This window comes from Salmo salar, chromosome ssa04, assembly GCF_905237065.1.
Source record: "Salmo salar chromosome ssa04, Ssal_v3.1, whole genome shotgun sequence".
Lineage (NCBI taxonomy): Eukaryota > Metazoa > Chordata > Actinopteri > Salmoniformes > Salmonidae > Salmo > Salmo salar.
This window is the reverse complement of record NC_059445.1, coordinates 3,461,908-3,476,692: the sequence shown is the minus strand read 5'-3', so window position 1 is coordinate 3,476,692 and position 14,785 is coordinate 3,461,908. Positions and strand designations below refer to the sequence as shown.

General features: G+C 42.0%; 1 protein-coding gene across 1 annotated transcript; it reads left to right on the top strand.

The window, feature by feature from the left end:
• The first annotated feature begins 2,136 nt into the window (after positions 1-2,136).
• Positions 2,137-8,545, top strand: LOC123742382 (CD209 antigen-like protein E). The gene is made up of 3 exons (XM_045716313.1): positions 2,137-2,357; positions 7,498-7,587; positions 7,843-8,545. The coding sequence occupies exons 1-3, from the start codon at positions 2,276-2,278 to the stop codon at positions 8,337-8,339; spliced, it is 669 nt and encodes a 222-aa protein (XP_045572269.1). The 5' UTR covers positions 2,137-2,275; the 3' UTR covers positions 8,340-8,545.
• Positions 8,546-14,785: the final 6,240 nt, after the last annotated feature.

Sequence of the window (14,785 nt, the reverse complement as noted above, 5' to 3'; positions counted from 1 at the left end):
GCTCTCATGAGGACCCCCATAGGAAAGGAAGACCCAGAGTTGCAGAGGATAAGTTAATTAGAGTTAACTGCACCTCAGACTGCAGCCCAAATAAATGCTTCATAGAGTTCAAGTAAACAAATTTCAACATCAACTGTTCAGAGTAGTCTGCGTGAATCAGGCCTTCATGGTCGAATTGCTGCGAAGAAACCATTACTAAAGGACACCAATAAGAAGAAGAGACTTGCTTGGGCCAAGAAACACGAGCAATGGACATTAGACCGGTTGAAATCTGTCCTTTGGTACCAGTCAAAAGTTGACACACCTACTCATTGCACAGTTTTTCTTTATTTGTACTATTTTCTACACTGTAGAATAATAGTGAAGACATCAAAACTATGAAATAGCACATATGGAATCATGTAGTAACCAAAAAAGTGTTAGTCATATCAAAATATGTTTTATATTTGAGATTCTTCAATGTAGTCACCCTTTGCCTTGATGACAGCTTTGCAGACTCTTGGCATTCTCTCAACCTGCTTCATGAGGTAGTCAGATACAATTTGATGTAGATAGAGAACGAAGAAGAGGGAAGGAGAAGTGAGAGTAAATGTACACCTTAGGCCTACTCTGAGGAAGATAGAGACATCTCTGAATAACTATTCTCTATGGTGTCAATGTCACACAGGAGACAGTATAGAATGATAAAACTCTACATGGTCATTGATGGCTGACCACAGAGTGCAAGACGTAATGCAGCATTTCCTAAACTCAGTCCTGGGAATCCAAAGGGGTGCACATTTTAGTTTTTTCCATAACACTACACTGATGATACAAATAATCAACTGATCATCATGCAAAAACCAAAACATGCACCTCTTATGGTCACCAGGAACGAATCAGGGAAACCCTGCCGTAACGTCTCAAAACAACAGTCATGTGATGTACTGTATGTGTGAATCGATTACTCTCTGTGCAAATATGTTGTCAGTGCTTTAATCAAGTTTAAAACTAATCTACACTGTAGTAAACTAAACTAATATACACTGTGGTAAACTAAACTAATATAAACTAAATATACAAACTAATCTACACTGTGGTAAACTAAACTAATATAAACTAAATATTGTGGCGGATGAATCAGAATTAGTTGGGTAACATAGATAATTAAGATGTTTTATTTGTATAATATTTTGTATAATATGCTTATGCTTACTTGTCATTAGAAAGTGTCCTTTGGACTCTGTCTTTCAGTTGCACGTTTCCCTTAGCTGGGGCTCAGTCACTTGGGGCCCAGAGAGGGGAGAGGTCAGACTTGTCTTTTACATGTCCCTGAAGAGGACATGTGGAACATTGTCTTCATATGTGAATGTGTCTTTACCTATTCTTAAACCATGTGAAGGGATGGCGTGATTAATGGGGAACCAATTACTTGTCTCCACAATGTCTGTGCGCAAGTCACTCCCTCCTTTTCTATGTTGTGGGGAGGTGTATGGCAGTGTCTGGGACCATTGTATGTCCTCTCTCAGATCTTGCACTTATCCTGGGATAGTGTATGACCTAGAGGCTCCCTCCCCTCAGTGAGCTTGTCCAGGAGTGGGATCAAGAGGGGGTTTACTTGAAATGGGAGTATCTAGAGCTGACAATTGATTTATGCCATTGGATGAGATGGTGTTTTTGTACTATGAAGTACCAGGAACGAGAGTAGAACTCTTTGTACTTTTTAGAACTCTTTGTACTTTTGTGTAATTACTTTTCAATGGTTCATTAGAGATAGCGTATCATTGAAAGTCAAAGTGCTTTTGCAAAAGTATCTTAATTATTAAAGATGTAGTTTACGTATATAACTCTGACTGGTGTGTGAAGTTTGTAACTCTCCTCATTTGGTAATGCAGAAATTAGCCACCACAATATACAAACTAATCTACACTGTGGTGAACTAAACTAATATAAACTAAATACACAAACTAATCTACACTGGGGTAAACTAAACTAATAGAAACTAAATATACAAACTAATCTTCACTGTAAGAAACAAACATGGTTCTCAGAAAATAAGTCTGGAGTCACATGGTGGTGGTTAGTGTCATACTATTGGTTAAACAGTTTCCCCTTTAATGAGGTTGACAGTTAAAACTGTCTCTTACATTAGACTGAGTCACACAGAGGCTCTAGTGGTGCAGCGAACAGACACAAACCAACAACTGAGATAACAGCAGACTTTAAGTTACAACAGTAGAAGTTACAAGAGTAGAAGTTACGATTTGAAGACAAAGAACCTAATTAAATAAAGACCATGGATTTTGATGATCATATATACGCAAACGAAAGACCAATCAAGTCCCACAAGAAGGATGGTGTTGTTGATCAACATTCAGGTAACAGCGGGTGCTCATTTTGGGTGCCTGAACTCCACCATATTTTAAGGCCAATATATATTCTATAAGAGTGCCCCTGCTGAAAAAAACAGCATAGACCAGCATCAATTTCAAGCTGACCCATGTTGGTCAGCGCTGGTCCGATACTGGTCTAGCGGGTTATGCTGGCCGACCAGGCTTCGTAGTGTTTTTGCTGGTGACCAGTCTTTGCTGTGTTTTGGACACTGGTGATCAGTGTCAAGTCACAATATGCTGGCAAAGTTACGTTTAATTCCTATTAGAATCCATCCAGAGTGGATTCCGAAAATCTATGTTCAGACTGACTGCCAGGGTTCGAAATTATGAATGAATGAGATTATCTTAACCAGGCTTCCCCAACTGGCGGCCCAAGGGCCGAATTTGGACCGCGGGTGGTTTTATTTGGTCGCTCGAGTTTCTGAGCATTTTCATTTTCAGGAAATCAGCTCCAAGTGATTTTTATTTTGGAAATCTGTTACCAAGTACTCCCACGCATAATAGAGAGACACGTGATCAAATATAAATATTAGAACATTTTGAATTGATTATGTTTTAGTGACATATTATATATGTTTGGGCTTCTTGTGGTTAATTTGCAGTCTACAAATGATTTCGTATTATTTTCCGACCCCCCGACCATCCGCTCAAGAACAAACCGGCCCGTGGCTGAATCTAGAGTATGATCCCTAACCTAAACCATCTAAACTGGAAAAACCATTTCACTAACGGGTGCAATAAGTCCTACTAACAGATTGGATTAGTTGAAAGGCGATACAGGTTCAAGAGAGAGATGGGTAGGAGCATCTAGACCGGGGATTACGGGGTAGGTGGGCGGTGATATGGCATACATAGATAAGAGAAAGCCCGTGACGTTCATAGCAGGAGCTATCAATAGCACTGCTAAAGTAGAGTCTAAAACAGAGAGGATTCAGCTAGCAGTGAAAGTGGCTGGGAGACATCTGTGTATGACAGGGTTGACATGGTAAGAGCTTGGAGATGACCTCGATCAGCCGAGGGTGGAGTCATGTATTACTGGATCTTAGTTATGGTGGTAATACTACAATGGAATGATCCAAGCCTGTTGGCTAATGGGCAGGAGTTCAAGCAGTTCATTGTAGATATGCCAACTAAAGCCTGATGTGATTTGTATGCAGGAAACATGGATCAAACCGACTGTGGAGTTTATAATACAGGGATATGTAGTGGTTCTGTCTGGGTAATTCTAACCAAAAGGAGACAGACTGTATACTTCAAACAACTATACGATTTGCAAAAATGAAGCAATCAACCATCACTAAGAATAGTCAGCTTCACAAACAGAGTTGCCTCTCTCCTCTTATAGAAAAAGAAGAACCTATTTTGTCTTCGTGGCAGTTTAACAGATGGGTGGAAACAGGGCCGGAACATGGTGTGTAAAACGTGATTTAGCTTGTCTGTTCAGGTTAAGATAGCTGACATTGCCACCATTGTCTGTTATTTCTTGCATGTTTCCAAACATCTAAGTTCCTGTAGATTGTGAAAACAGGATCTCAACATCCTGCGGTCACACCCACAGAAGACAAGCCTGTATCAGCATACTAACATATAATAATGGACATTTCTCTCAGTAAAACAGCATAGTATGTCTAATTAAACAGTACAGTATGTAATTCATAATTCATTTCCACCACATCTTCTCCCTTTTGAGATTAATCTCAACCTAACAGGATATTACTTACAAGAATTTTCATCAAGCAAGCATTAACATGAGGAAAAATGTAAGACCGTATTACACTTATCAAATCAAATCAAACTTTATTTGCCACATGCGCCGAATACAACAAGTGTACACTTTACCGTAAAATGCTTACTTACAAGCCCTTAACCAACAGCGCAGTTCAAGAAGAAGAAATATTAATATGTAGGTGGGGGCAAAGTGACTATGCATAGATAACTAACAAACAGCGAGTAAGTAGCAGCAGTGTACAAAAGGGAGGGGTGGGGGGGGATATCAATCTAAATTGTCCGGTGGCGATTTTTATGAATTGTTCAGCAGTCTAATGGCTTGGGGGTAGAAGCTGTTGAGGAGCCTTTTGGTCCTAGACTTGACACTCCGGTACCGCTTGCCATGCGGTAGCAGAGAAAATAGTCTATAACTTGGGTGATTGGAGTCTCTGACAATTTTATGGGCTTTTCTCTGACACCACCTATTATATAGCTCCTGGATGGCCGGAAGCTTGGCCCCAGTGATGTACTGGGCCGTTCGTACTACCCTCTGTAGCGCCTTTTGCTCAGATGCCAAGCAGTTGCCATACCAGGCGGTGATGCAATCGGTCAGGATGCTCTCGATGGTGAAGCTGTAGAACCTTTTGAGGATCTGGGGACCCATGACAAATCTTTTCAGTCTCCTGAGGGGGAAATGGTTTTGTCGTGCCCTCTTCACAACTGTCTTGGTATGTTTGGACCATGATAGTTTGTTGGTGATGTGGACACCAAGGAACTTGAAGCTCTCGACCCGCTCCACTACAACCCTGTCGATGTTAATGGGGGCCTGTTTGGCCCGCCTTTTTCCTGTAGTCCACGATCAGCTCCTTTGTCTTGCTCACATTGAGGGAGAGGTTGTTGTCCTGGCACCACACTGCCAGTTCTCTGACCTCCTCCCTACAGGCCGTCTCATCGTTGTCGGTGATCAGGCCTACCACTATGGTGTCATCAGCAAACTTAATGATGGTGTTGGAGTCGTTTTTGGCCCCAAAGTCATGGGTGAACAGGGAGTACAGGAGGGATCTAAGTACACACCCCTGAGAGGCCCCTGTGTTGTTGATCAGCATGGCAGACGTGTTGTTGCCTACTCTTACCACCTGGTGGCGGCCCATCAGGAAGTCCAGGATCCAGTTGCAGAGGGAGGTGTTTATGTACTGGCTAAACAAGCTCTTAATAGTGGGGATGTTGATGTTGTAGTTTCAATGAGCAAGGCCGAGGCAAAAGCCTGGACAGTGATGGTGCAGAAATGGCAGGAGCAGGTTAAAAGCTTGATATGGACAATGATAGTGCAGAGATGGCAGGCTAAAAGCCTGTTAAAACATCACCAGGATTGGTGTCCCCCCTACGGGACGGTTGAGCTAACGTGCGCTAATGTGATTAGCATGACACTGTAAGTAACAAGATCATTTCCCAGGACATAGACATAGCTGATATGGGCAGAAAGCTTGTTAAGAGCAACGGGGCTGGCAGGTAGGATTTTGTTTCTCCGTCTCTGGCCCACACTCCAGTACAGTAGGTGGCGGTAATGCACTGTAACGTTGGATGCCAACCGCAGATGAACCCCACAGAAGAAGAATATTTCTCTTGTTTTACAGGTATGTAATGTATAATTATACAAAATACATATTGAAATAGTATGATTACAAGTTTTACTAAGTATTTTATGGGTTGTGTGGTGTTTAAGGTGCTTTTGTGTTGTTGTTTTTGTCGAAGCTAGACAATGCTAAAGTCTCCCCATTATAAGTAATGAAGCCGCACTAGGTAACAAAATGGCTTTACTGACTTTTTAAAGTTATAAATATGCATTTCTAAGGTCCGGATGAATTTATTTTATTAAACGAAGGCTCAGATATATGTACTTATATGTTGCAATCCTTGTAGTTAGATGTTTAGTCATTTATATATTTGCCTTAATTAATGGTTAGAAAGTTCGCTAGCTAGCCTAGCCTCATGCTAAGCGCTAGTTTAGCCCTAGCTATATGATTAGCTGTTTCTGTATTTTGCTGTTAGCGGTAGCACGGCTAGTGGGGGTCATTGTGGTTGATTACACTACTATAGTGGGTAATCTGTTGAGATGTGTTGGGACAAAAATACATACACTTTGACGGTTTTACCAGCTAGATAGCATACCTTTTGCACTATTTGTTAGTGAATAGCCTTTATTTTGGAACAGATGAATGTGTGTGAATGTGTTTTGTTTTATGTAGATATTTTCTATTGATAATGAGAACAGTGAATTTATATTTTTCTACAAAGCAATTACAATGAACCAGATAATTAGACCCTTGATTCTTTCTGGAAAAAAATATGCGTGTTAAATTCAATTGAGAAATGTTCCTGAAACCAGCCAACTTTCTCTTGTCTCATCATTTCTCCAGTTTTACAGGAAATATATTATCTGTTTTCCCGGTATCACTCCTGGGACCTGTAATAAACACGTCATATGCCATGAAAATGTTTTGTTGTTGAATTACAGTAAAATAGCTTTAAAACTGCAAAGTTTTCTCCCACATGTACCCTGTTTATAGTGTCTGTAGGCTATGCAGGGCTTTAAAAAAATGATAGAAATACATTTAATTAACCTTTATTTAACTAGGCAAGTCAGTTAAGAACAAATACTTATTTTCAATGATGGCCTACCGGGGAACAGTGGGTTAATTGCCTTGTTCAGGGGCAGAACGACAGATTTTTACCTTGTCAGCTTGAGGATTCGATGTAGCAACCTTTCGGTTACCGGCCCAACACTCTAACCACTAGGTTACCTGCCGCCCCTATACACAATATTTGATTCACCTTTCATGCTACCAAAGATAAATAGCATACATCTGTTAGTTGGACTTATTGCACCTGTTACTGAAATGGTTGTTCCAGTTTAGGAAGTCTCATTTATTTATCTTTCCAACCCTGGCAGTCATTCTGAATGCAGATTGTGGGTGAATACAAGTTCTCATTTTTGGATATTCCCAGTCAGGTTGGATTCCAATAGGAATTAGGCATCACTTTGCAAGACAGCATAATGTTTCTCCATGCTGGTTTTGCTGGTGTGCAAAACACAACGAAGGCTGGTCACCTGCAAAAACGAAATGAAGGCTGGTCACCAGCAAAAACACAACGAAGGCTGGTCACCAGCAAAAACACAACGAAGGCTGGTCACCAGCAAAAACACAACGAAGGCTGGTCACCAGCCTATGCTGGTCTATGCTGTTTTTTCAGCAGGGGCTGTAATTCAAGCAGCAGAACATTTGAGGTACCAGAACTCGGTTGTTGTGTTGTGGCCCAAGTCAAGCTTGTCTATTTTACTGAGTGCTTGAAAGAGCTACTCAACACAAACAGACGCAAATACCTTATAAAGTTCTTATGGTAATAATTTGTGCTTCAGTGTGGAAGAGACGTTTCCTAACTGCTGCAGTGTGTCTGGGGCTGCTGTGTGTTCTCCTAATGGCTGGGATCATAGGCCTGTTACTCTACCGTGAGTTTGAAATGTTCTCACTCAAATATTCTTAATAATCCGTGGTGTAATGAACAATGATCGGGGTCAATTCCATTTTCATTTTAGTCAAATCAGAAAGTAAACCAATTTCCAAATGTTCCTCATTGAAAAGCATTGGAGAGAATTGGAATTGGAATTCCAGTTTATTTCCTGAATTGACTGGAATTGAAATGCAACTGACCCCAACCCTGGTAATGTCTGATTAACTTGGTCATTGATCATATTATTTCACAGAGAGAAACCTATTGAACAGTTACAACACCCTGACTGCAGAGAGAGACCAGCTACAGATCAGCTACAACACCCTGACTGCAGAGAGAGACCAGCTACAGACCTGTAATAAATATGGCACATGTCCCCAAGACTGGAAGAAGTCTTGCTGCAGTTGTTACTACATCTCCCCTGATAAGAAAACGTGGGATGAGAGCAGAAAGGACTGTCAGGCGAGAGGAGCAAACCTGGTGATCATCGACAGCAGAGAGGAACAGGCTTTAATCAAAGCATTCAACAAAAGAGCCTGGTTTGGTCTGACTGACATAGAAGTTGAGGGAACATGGAGATGGGTGGACGGCACACCACTGACCACAAGTTACTGGAGCAAAGGGGAGCCAAATGATTTGCAAGAAGACTGCGCTTTGGTTGACAACACTCAACAGGACCCAGTACTGGCTTGGAATGATGTGTCATGTAACCACAACAATAGTTGGATCTGTGAAAGGCAGGTGTGTTAAGGCTATCATTAACAGTTAATTTGGAGAAAAGCATGACCCACATTTATAAAATAATGTTCTCTCTGACCACTCTGTCTCTCTCTCTCTCTCTCTCTCTCTCTCTCTCGCTTTCACTCCCTCTAACAGTTCCATCGCTTAAATTCTTGTTTTACTCTTAATTTGTTACGTTTGACTGCTCTGAAATGTGTTTAATTTACAAAAGTATTTCCTGTGGTTGGGGAGGGCTGGGGGTTGGGAAGAGCTTGGGGAGGGCTGGGAGTTGGGAAGAGCTTGGGGGGCTGGGGCTGGGGTTGGGGAGGGTTGGAAAGAGCTTGGGGGTGCTGGGGTTGGGTAGGGTTGGGTAGAGCTTGGGGAGGGCTGGGGTTGGGAATAGCTTGGGGAGGGCTGGTGTTGGGAATAGCTTGGGGAGGGCTGGGGTTGGGAATAGCTTGGGGAGGGCTGGGCAGGGGAGGGGAGGGGTTGGGGAGGGTTGGGGTTGGGGAGGGTTGGAAAGAGCTTGGGGGTGCTGGGGTTGGGTAGGGTTGGGTAGAGCTTGGGGAGGGCTGGGGTTGGGAATAGCTTGGGGAGGGCTGGGGTTGGGAATAGCTTGGGGAGGGCTGGGCAGGGGAGGGTTGGGGTTGGGGATGGCAAGGGCAGCAAACCTGACCAACTGAGCTAATTGATCAGTTCATTGATTGCTGGAAATCCAAAAACATGAAATGCCTGCGGCACTCCAGCACCAGGGTTACCTACCTCTGGGCTAAGGTGTAGGCTGGGTTGAGATCCAGGGGGTTAAGTGGTGATGATGGCTAGGGGAAGGCTGGGTGGAGGCCAAGGGTTATGTGAAGGTTGGAGGGAAGGAGGGATCAATACCAGGGGTGCTGATGGGATGGAGGGGTGGATGCTGGGGTTGTTGGGTTTGGTGGAGGCTGGGGTAAGACTGTGGAGGAGTAGGGGTGGACGCTAAGGGTGTTTGGTGGGGTGGAGGATGGGGAGGGTTTGAGGGAGTAGGGGTAGATGCTGAGTTCAGCTACATGCTACTGTAGGTTACTCCCCCCATATGGCTGAGTTCTGTTCAGCTACTTTAGGTTACTCTCCCATACGGCTAAGTTCTGTTCAGCTGCTTTAGGTTACTCTCCCATATGGCTGAGTTGACTGTTCAGCTACTGTAGGTTATTCTCCCATATGGCTGAGTTGACTTTTCAGCTACATGCTACTGTAGGTTATTCTCCCATGCTACTGTAGGTTACTCTCCCATGCTACTGTAGGTTACTCTCATGCTACAGTAGGTTACTCTCCCATGCTACAGTAGGTTACTCTCCCATGCTACAGTAGGTTACTCTCTCCCATGCTACTGTAGGTTACTCTCCCCATGCTACTGTAGGTTACTCTCTCATGATACTGTAGGTTACTCTCCCATGCTACTGTAGGTTACTCTCCCATGCTACAGTAGGTTACTCTCCCATATGACTGTAGGTTACTCTCCCATGCTACTGTAGGTTACTATCCCAAGCTACTGTAGGTTACTCTCCCATGCTACTGTAGGTTACTCTCCCATGCTACTGTAGGTTACTCTCCCATGCTACTGTAGGTTACTCTCCCAAGCTACTGTAGGTTACTCTCCCAAGCTACTGTAGGTTACTCTCCCATGCTACTGTAGGTTACTCCCCCATATGGCTGAGTTCTGTTCAGCTACTTTAGGTTACTCTCCCATACGGCTAAGTTCTGTTCAGCTGCTTTAGGTTACTCTCCCATATGGCTGAGTTGACTGTTCAGCTACTGTAGGTTATTCTCCCATATGGCTGAGTTGACTTTTCAGCTACATGCTACTGTAGGTTACTCTCCCATGCTACTGTAGGTTACTCTCCCATGCTACTGTAGGTTACTCTCCCATGCTACTGTAGGTTACTCTCATGCTACAGTAGGTTACTCTCCCATGCTACAGTAGGTTACTCTCCCATGCTACAGTAGGTTACTCTCTCCCATGCTACTGTAGGTTACTCTCCCATGCTACTGTAGGTTACTCTCTCATGCTACTGTAGGTTACTCTCCCATGCTACTGTAGGTTATTCTCCCATGCTACTGTAGGTTACTCTCCCATGCTACTGTAGGTTACTCTCCCATGCTACTGTAGGTTACTCTCCCATGCTACTGTAGGTTACTCTCATGCTACAGTAGGTTACTCTCCCATGCTACAGTAGGTTACTCTCCCATGCTACAGTAGGTTACTCTCTCCCATGCTACTGTAGGTTACTCTCCCATGCTACTGTAGGTTACTCTCTCATGCTACTGTAGGTTACTCTCCCATGCTACTGTAGGTTACTCTCCCATGCTACAGTAGGTTACTCTCCCATATGACTGTAGGTTACTCTCCCATGCTACTGTAGGTTACTCTCCCAAGCTACTGTAGGTTACTCTCCCATGCTACTGTAGGTTACTCTCCCATGCTACTGTAGGTTACTCTCCCATGCTACTCTAGGTTACTCTCCCAAGCTACTGTAGGTTACTCTCCCAAGCTACTGTAGGTTACTCTCCCATGCTACTGTAGGTTACTCTCCCATGCTACTGTAGGTTACTCTCCCATGCTACTGTAGGTTACTCTCCCAAGCTACTGTAGGTTACTCTCCCATGCTACTGTAGGTTACTCTCCCATGCTACAGTAGGTTACTCTCCCATGCTACTGTAGGTTACTCTCCCATGCTACTGTAGGATAATATCTGGATTGTTTCATAATAACTCTTGTCTGGTGTGGGATGTGCAGTTCCGGAGTGCAGAGAATAACTTGTACTGATGTGGATTGGAGCAAACAAACCATCTACATAGTGGTGATGTGTACGTTTTAGATTATATTATTACTATTATTTTACTAAGGTTGTATATGTTTTACATTATATTATTACTATCATTTCATTAAGGTTGTGTTCGTTTCACATTATATTATTACTATTATTTTATTAAGGTTGTGTATTTTTACATTATATTATTACTATTATTTTATTAAGGTTGTGTATGTTTTACATTATATTATTACTATCATTTTATGAAGGTTGTGTATGTTTTACATTTTATTATTACTATTATTTTACTAAGGTTGTATATGTTTTACATTATATTATTACTATCATTTTATTAAGGTTGTGTTCGTTTGACATTATATTATTACTATTATTTTATTAAGGTTGTGTTCGTTTTACATTATATTATTACTATCATTTTATGAAGGTTGTGTATGTTTTACATTATATTATTACTATCATTTTATTAAGGTTGTGTATGTTTTTGTAGTAAAGGAATATAACGTTCCAGATTAAATGTATCTTTGGAGAAAGTGAAGTGTGTGTGGCTTTTACTTTTTAAGTCTTTTGCTTGAATAAAAACCACGCTTACAAATGAATGATGATAACAACCCTTTGCTACTCCATGTGTTAAAGTAAAGTGTTATAAGTCACTGTGGGTGTGAGGTAGCAGTAATAAAATGCTGTTATATAACACCTACTTTGCTGTTGTTTCTTTTCACTGGGGTTTTGTCAACTACATTACCCATGTTTATTCTTTGTCCTGTCTTCTAAGCATGGTCCTCTTCACTGACTTTCACGATTCTTAATTCAAGGTGAGTGGTATTAAAGTGACAATGCTCTTTCCTATTATTGAATTACGTATGTGTTACAGGTCCCAGGTGGTGGGGAATAATCAAATGTTATTTGTCACAAGTGCCGAATACAACAGGTTATAACAGCTAGTCAACGGGATATGACTGTTAACAGCTAGTCTGGGGATATGACTGATTACAGCTACTCTAAGGATATGACTGATAACAGCTAGTCTGGGGATATGACTGATTACAGCTAGTCTGGGGATATGACTGATAACAGCTAGTCTGGGGATATGACTGATAACAGCTAGTCTGGGGATATGACTGATAACAGCTAGTCTGGGGATATGACTGATTACAGCTACTCTAAGGATATGACTGATAACAGCTAGTCTGGGGATATGACTGATAACAGCTAGTCTGGGGATATGACTGATAACAGCTAGTCTGGTGATATGTCTGATAACAGCTAGTCTGGGGATATGACTGATAACAGCTAGTCTGGGGATATGACTGATAACAGCTAATCTGGGGATATGACTAATAACAGCTAGTCTGGGGATATGACTGATAACAGCTACTCTATGGATATGACTGAAACAGCTAGTGAAAGGGATATGACTGATAACAGCTAGTCTGGGGATATGACTGATAACAGCTAGTCTGGGGATATGACTGATAACAGCTAGTCTAAGGATATGACTGATAACAGCTAGTCTGGGGATATGACTGAAACAGCTAGTGAAAGGGATATGACTGATAACAGCTAGTCTGGGGATATGACTGAAACAGCTAGTGAAAGGGATATGACTGATAACAGCTAGTCTGGGGATATGACTGATAACAGCTAGTCTGGGGATATGACTGATAACAGCTAGTCTGGGGATATGACTGATAACAGCTCGTCTAAGGATATGACTGATAACAGCTAGTCTAAGGATATGACTGATAACAGCTAGTCTGGGGATATGACTGATAACAGCTAGTCTGGGGATATGACTGATAACAGCTAGTCTGGGGATATGACTGATAACAGCTAGTCTGGGGATATGACTGATAACAGCTAGTCTGGGGATATGACTGATAACAGCTAGTCTGGGGATATGACTGATAACAGCTAGTCTGGGGATATGACTGATAACAGCTAGTCTAAGGATATGACTGATAACAGCTAGTCTGGGGATATGACTGATAACAGCTAGTCTGGGGATATAACTGATAACAGCTAGTCTGGGGATATGACTGATAACAGCTAGTCTGGGGATATGACTGATAACAGCTAGTCTGGGGATATGACTGATAACAGCTAGTCTGGGGATATGACTGATAACAGCTAGTCTGGCGATATGGCTGATAACAGCTAGTCTGGGGATATGACTGATAACAGCTAGTCTGGGGATATGACTGATAACAGCTAGTCTGGGGACATGACTGATAACAGCTAGTGTGGGGATATGACTGATAACAGCTAGTCTGGGGATATGACTGATTACAGCTACTCTAAGGATATGACTGATAACAGCTAGTCTGGGGATATGACTGATAACAGCTAGTCTGGGGATATGACTGATAACAGCTAGTCTGGCGATATGGCTGATAACAGCTAGTCTGGGGATATGACTGATAACAGCTAGTCTGGGGATATGACTGATAACAGCTAGTCTGGGGACATGACTGATAACAGCTAGTGTGGGGATATGACTGATAACAGCTAGTCTGGGGATATGACTGATTACAGCTACTCTAAGGATATGACTGATAACAGCTAGTCTGGGGATATGACTGATTACAGCTACTCTAAGGATATGACTGATAACAGCTAGTCTGGGGATATGACTGATAACAGCTAGTCTGGAGATATGACTGATAACAGCTAGTCTGGGGATATGACTGATAACAGCAAGTCTGTGGATATGACTGAAACAGCTAGTAAAAGGGATATGACTGATAACAGCTAGTCTGGGGATATGACTGAAACAGCTAGTAAAAGGGATATGACTGATAACAGCTAGTCTGGGGATATGACTGATAACAGCAAGTCTGTGGATATGACTGATAACAGCTAGAAAAAAGTGATATGACTTATAACAGCTAGTCTGGGGATATGACTGAAACAGCTAGAAAAAAGGGATATGACTGATAACAGCTAGTCTGGGGATATGACTGATAACAGCTAGTCTGGGGATATGACTGATAACAGCTAGTCTAAGGATATGACTGATAACAGCTAGTCTGGGGAAATGACTGATATAGCTAGTCTGGGGATATGACTGATAACAGCTAGTCAAAGGGATATGACTGATAACAGCTAGTCTGAGGATATGACTGATAACAGCTAGTCAAAGGGATATGACTGATAACAGCTAGTCTAAGTATATTTATTCATTTCACCTTTATTTAACCAGGTAGGCAAGTTGAGAACAAGTTCTCATTTACAATTGCGACCTGGCCAAGATAAAGCAAAGCAGTTCGACAACATACAAAATCACAGAGTTACACATGGAGTAAAACAACATACAATCAATGATACAGTACACAAAATAAGACTATATACAATGTGAGCAAATGATGTGAGATAAGGGAGGTAAAGGCAAAAAAAGGCCATGGTGGCAAAGTTAATAAAGTATAGCAAGTAAAACACTGGAATGGTAGAATTATAGAAAAAGGAGCAGGTTTCTGGGGGCGATAAAATAGCTTCAAGGTATAATGTACAGACAAAGGTATGGTGGGATGTGAATACAGAGGAGGTAAACCTAGGCATTTAGTGATGATGAGAGAGATATTGTCTCTAGAAACATCATTGAAACCAGAAGATGTCATAGCATGTGTGGGTGGAGGAACTGAGAGGTTGGATAAGGTATAATGAGCAGGGCTA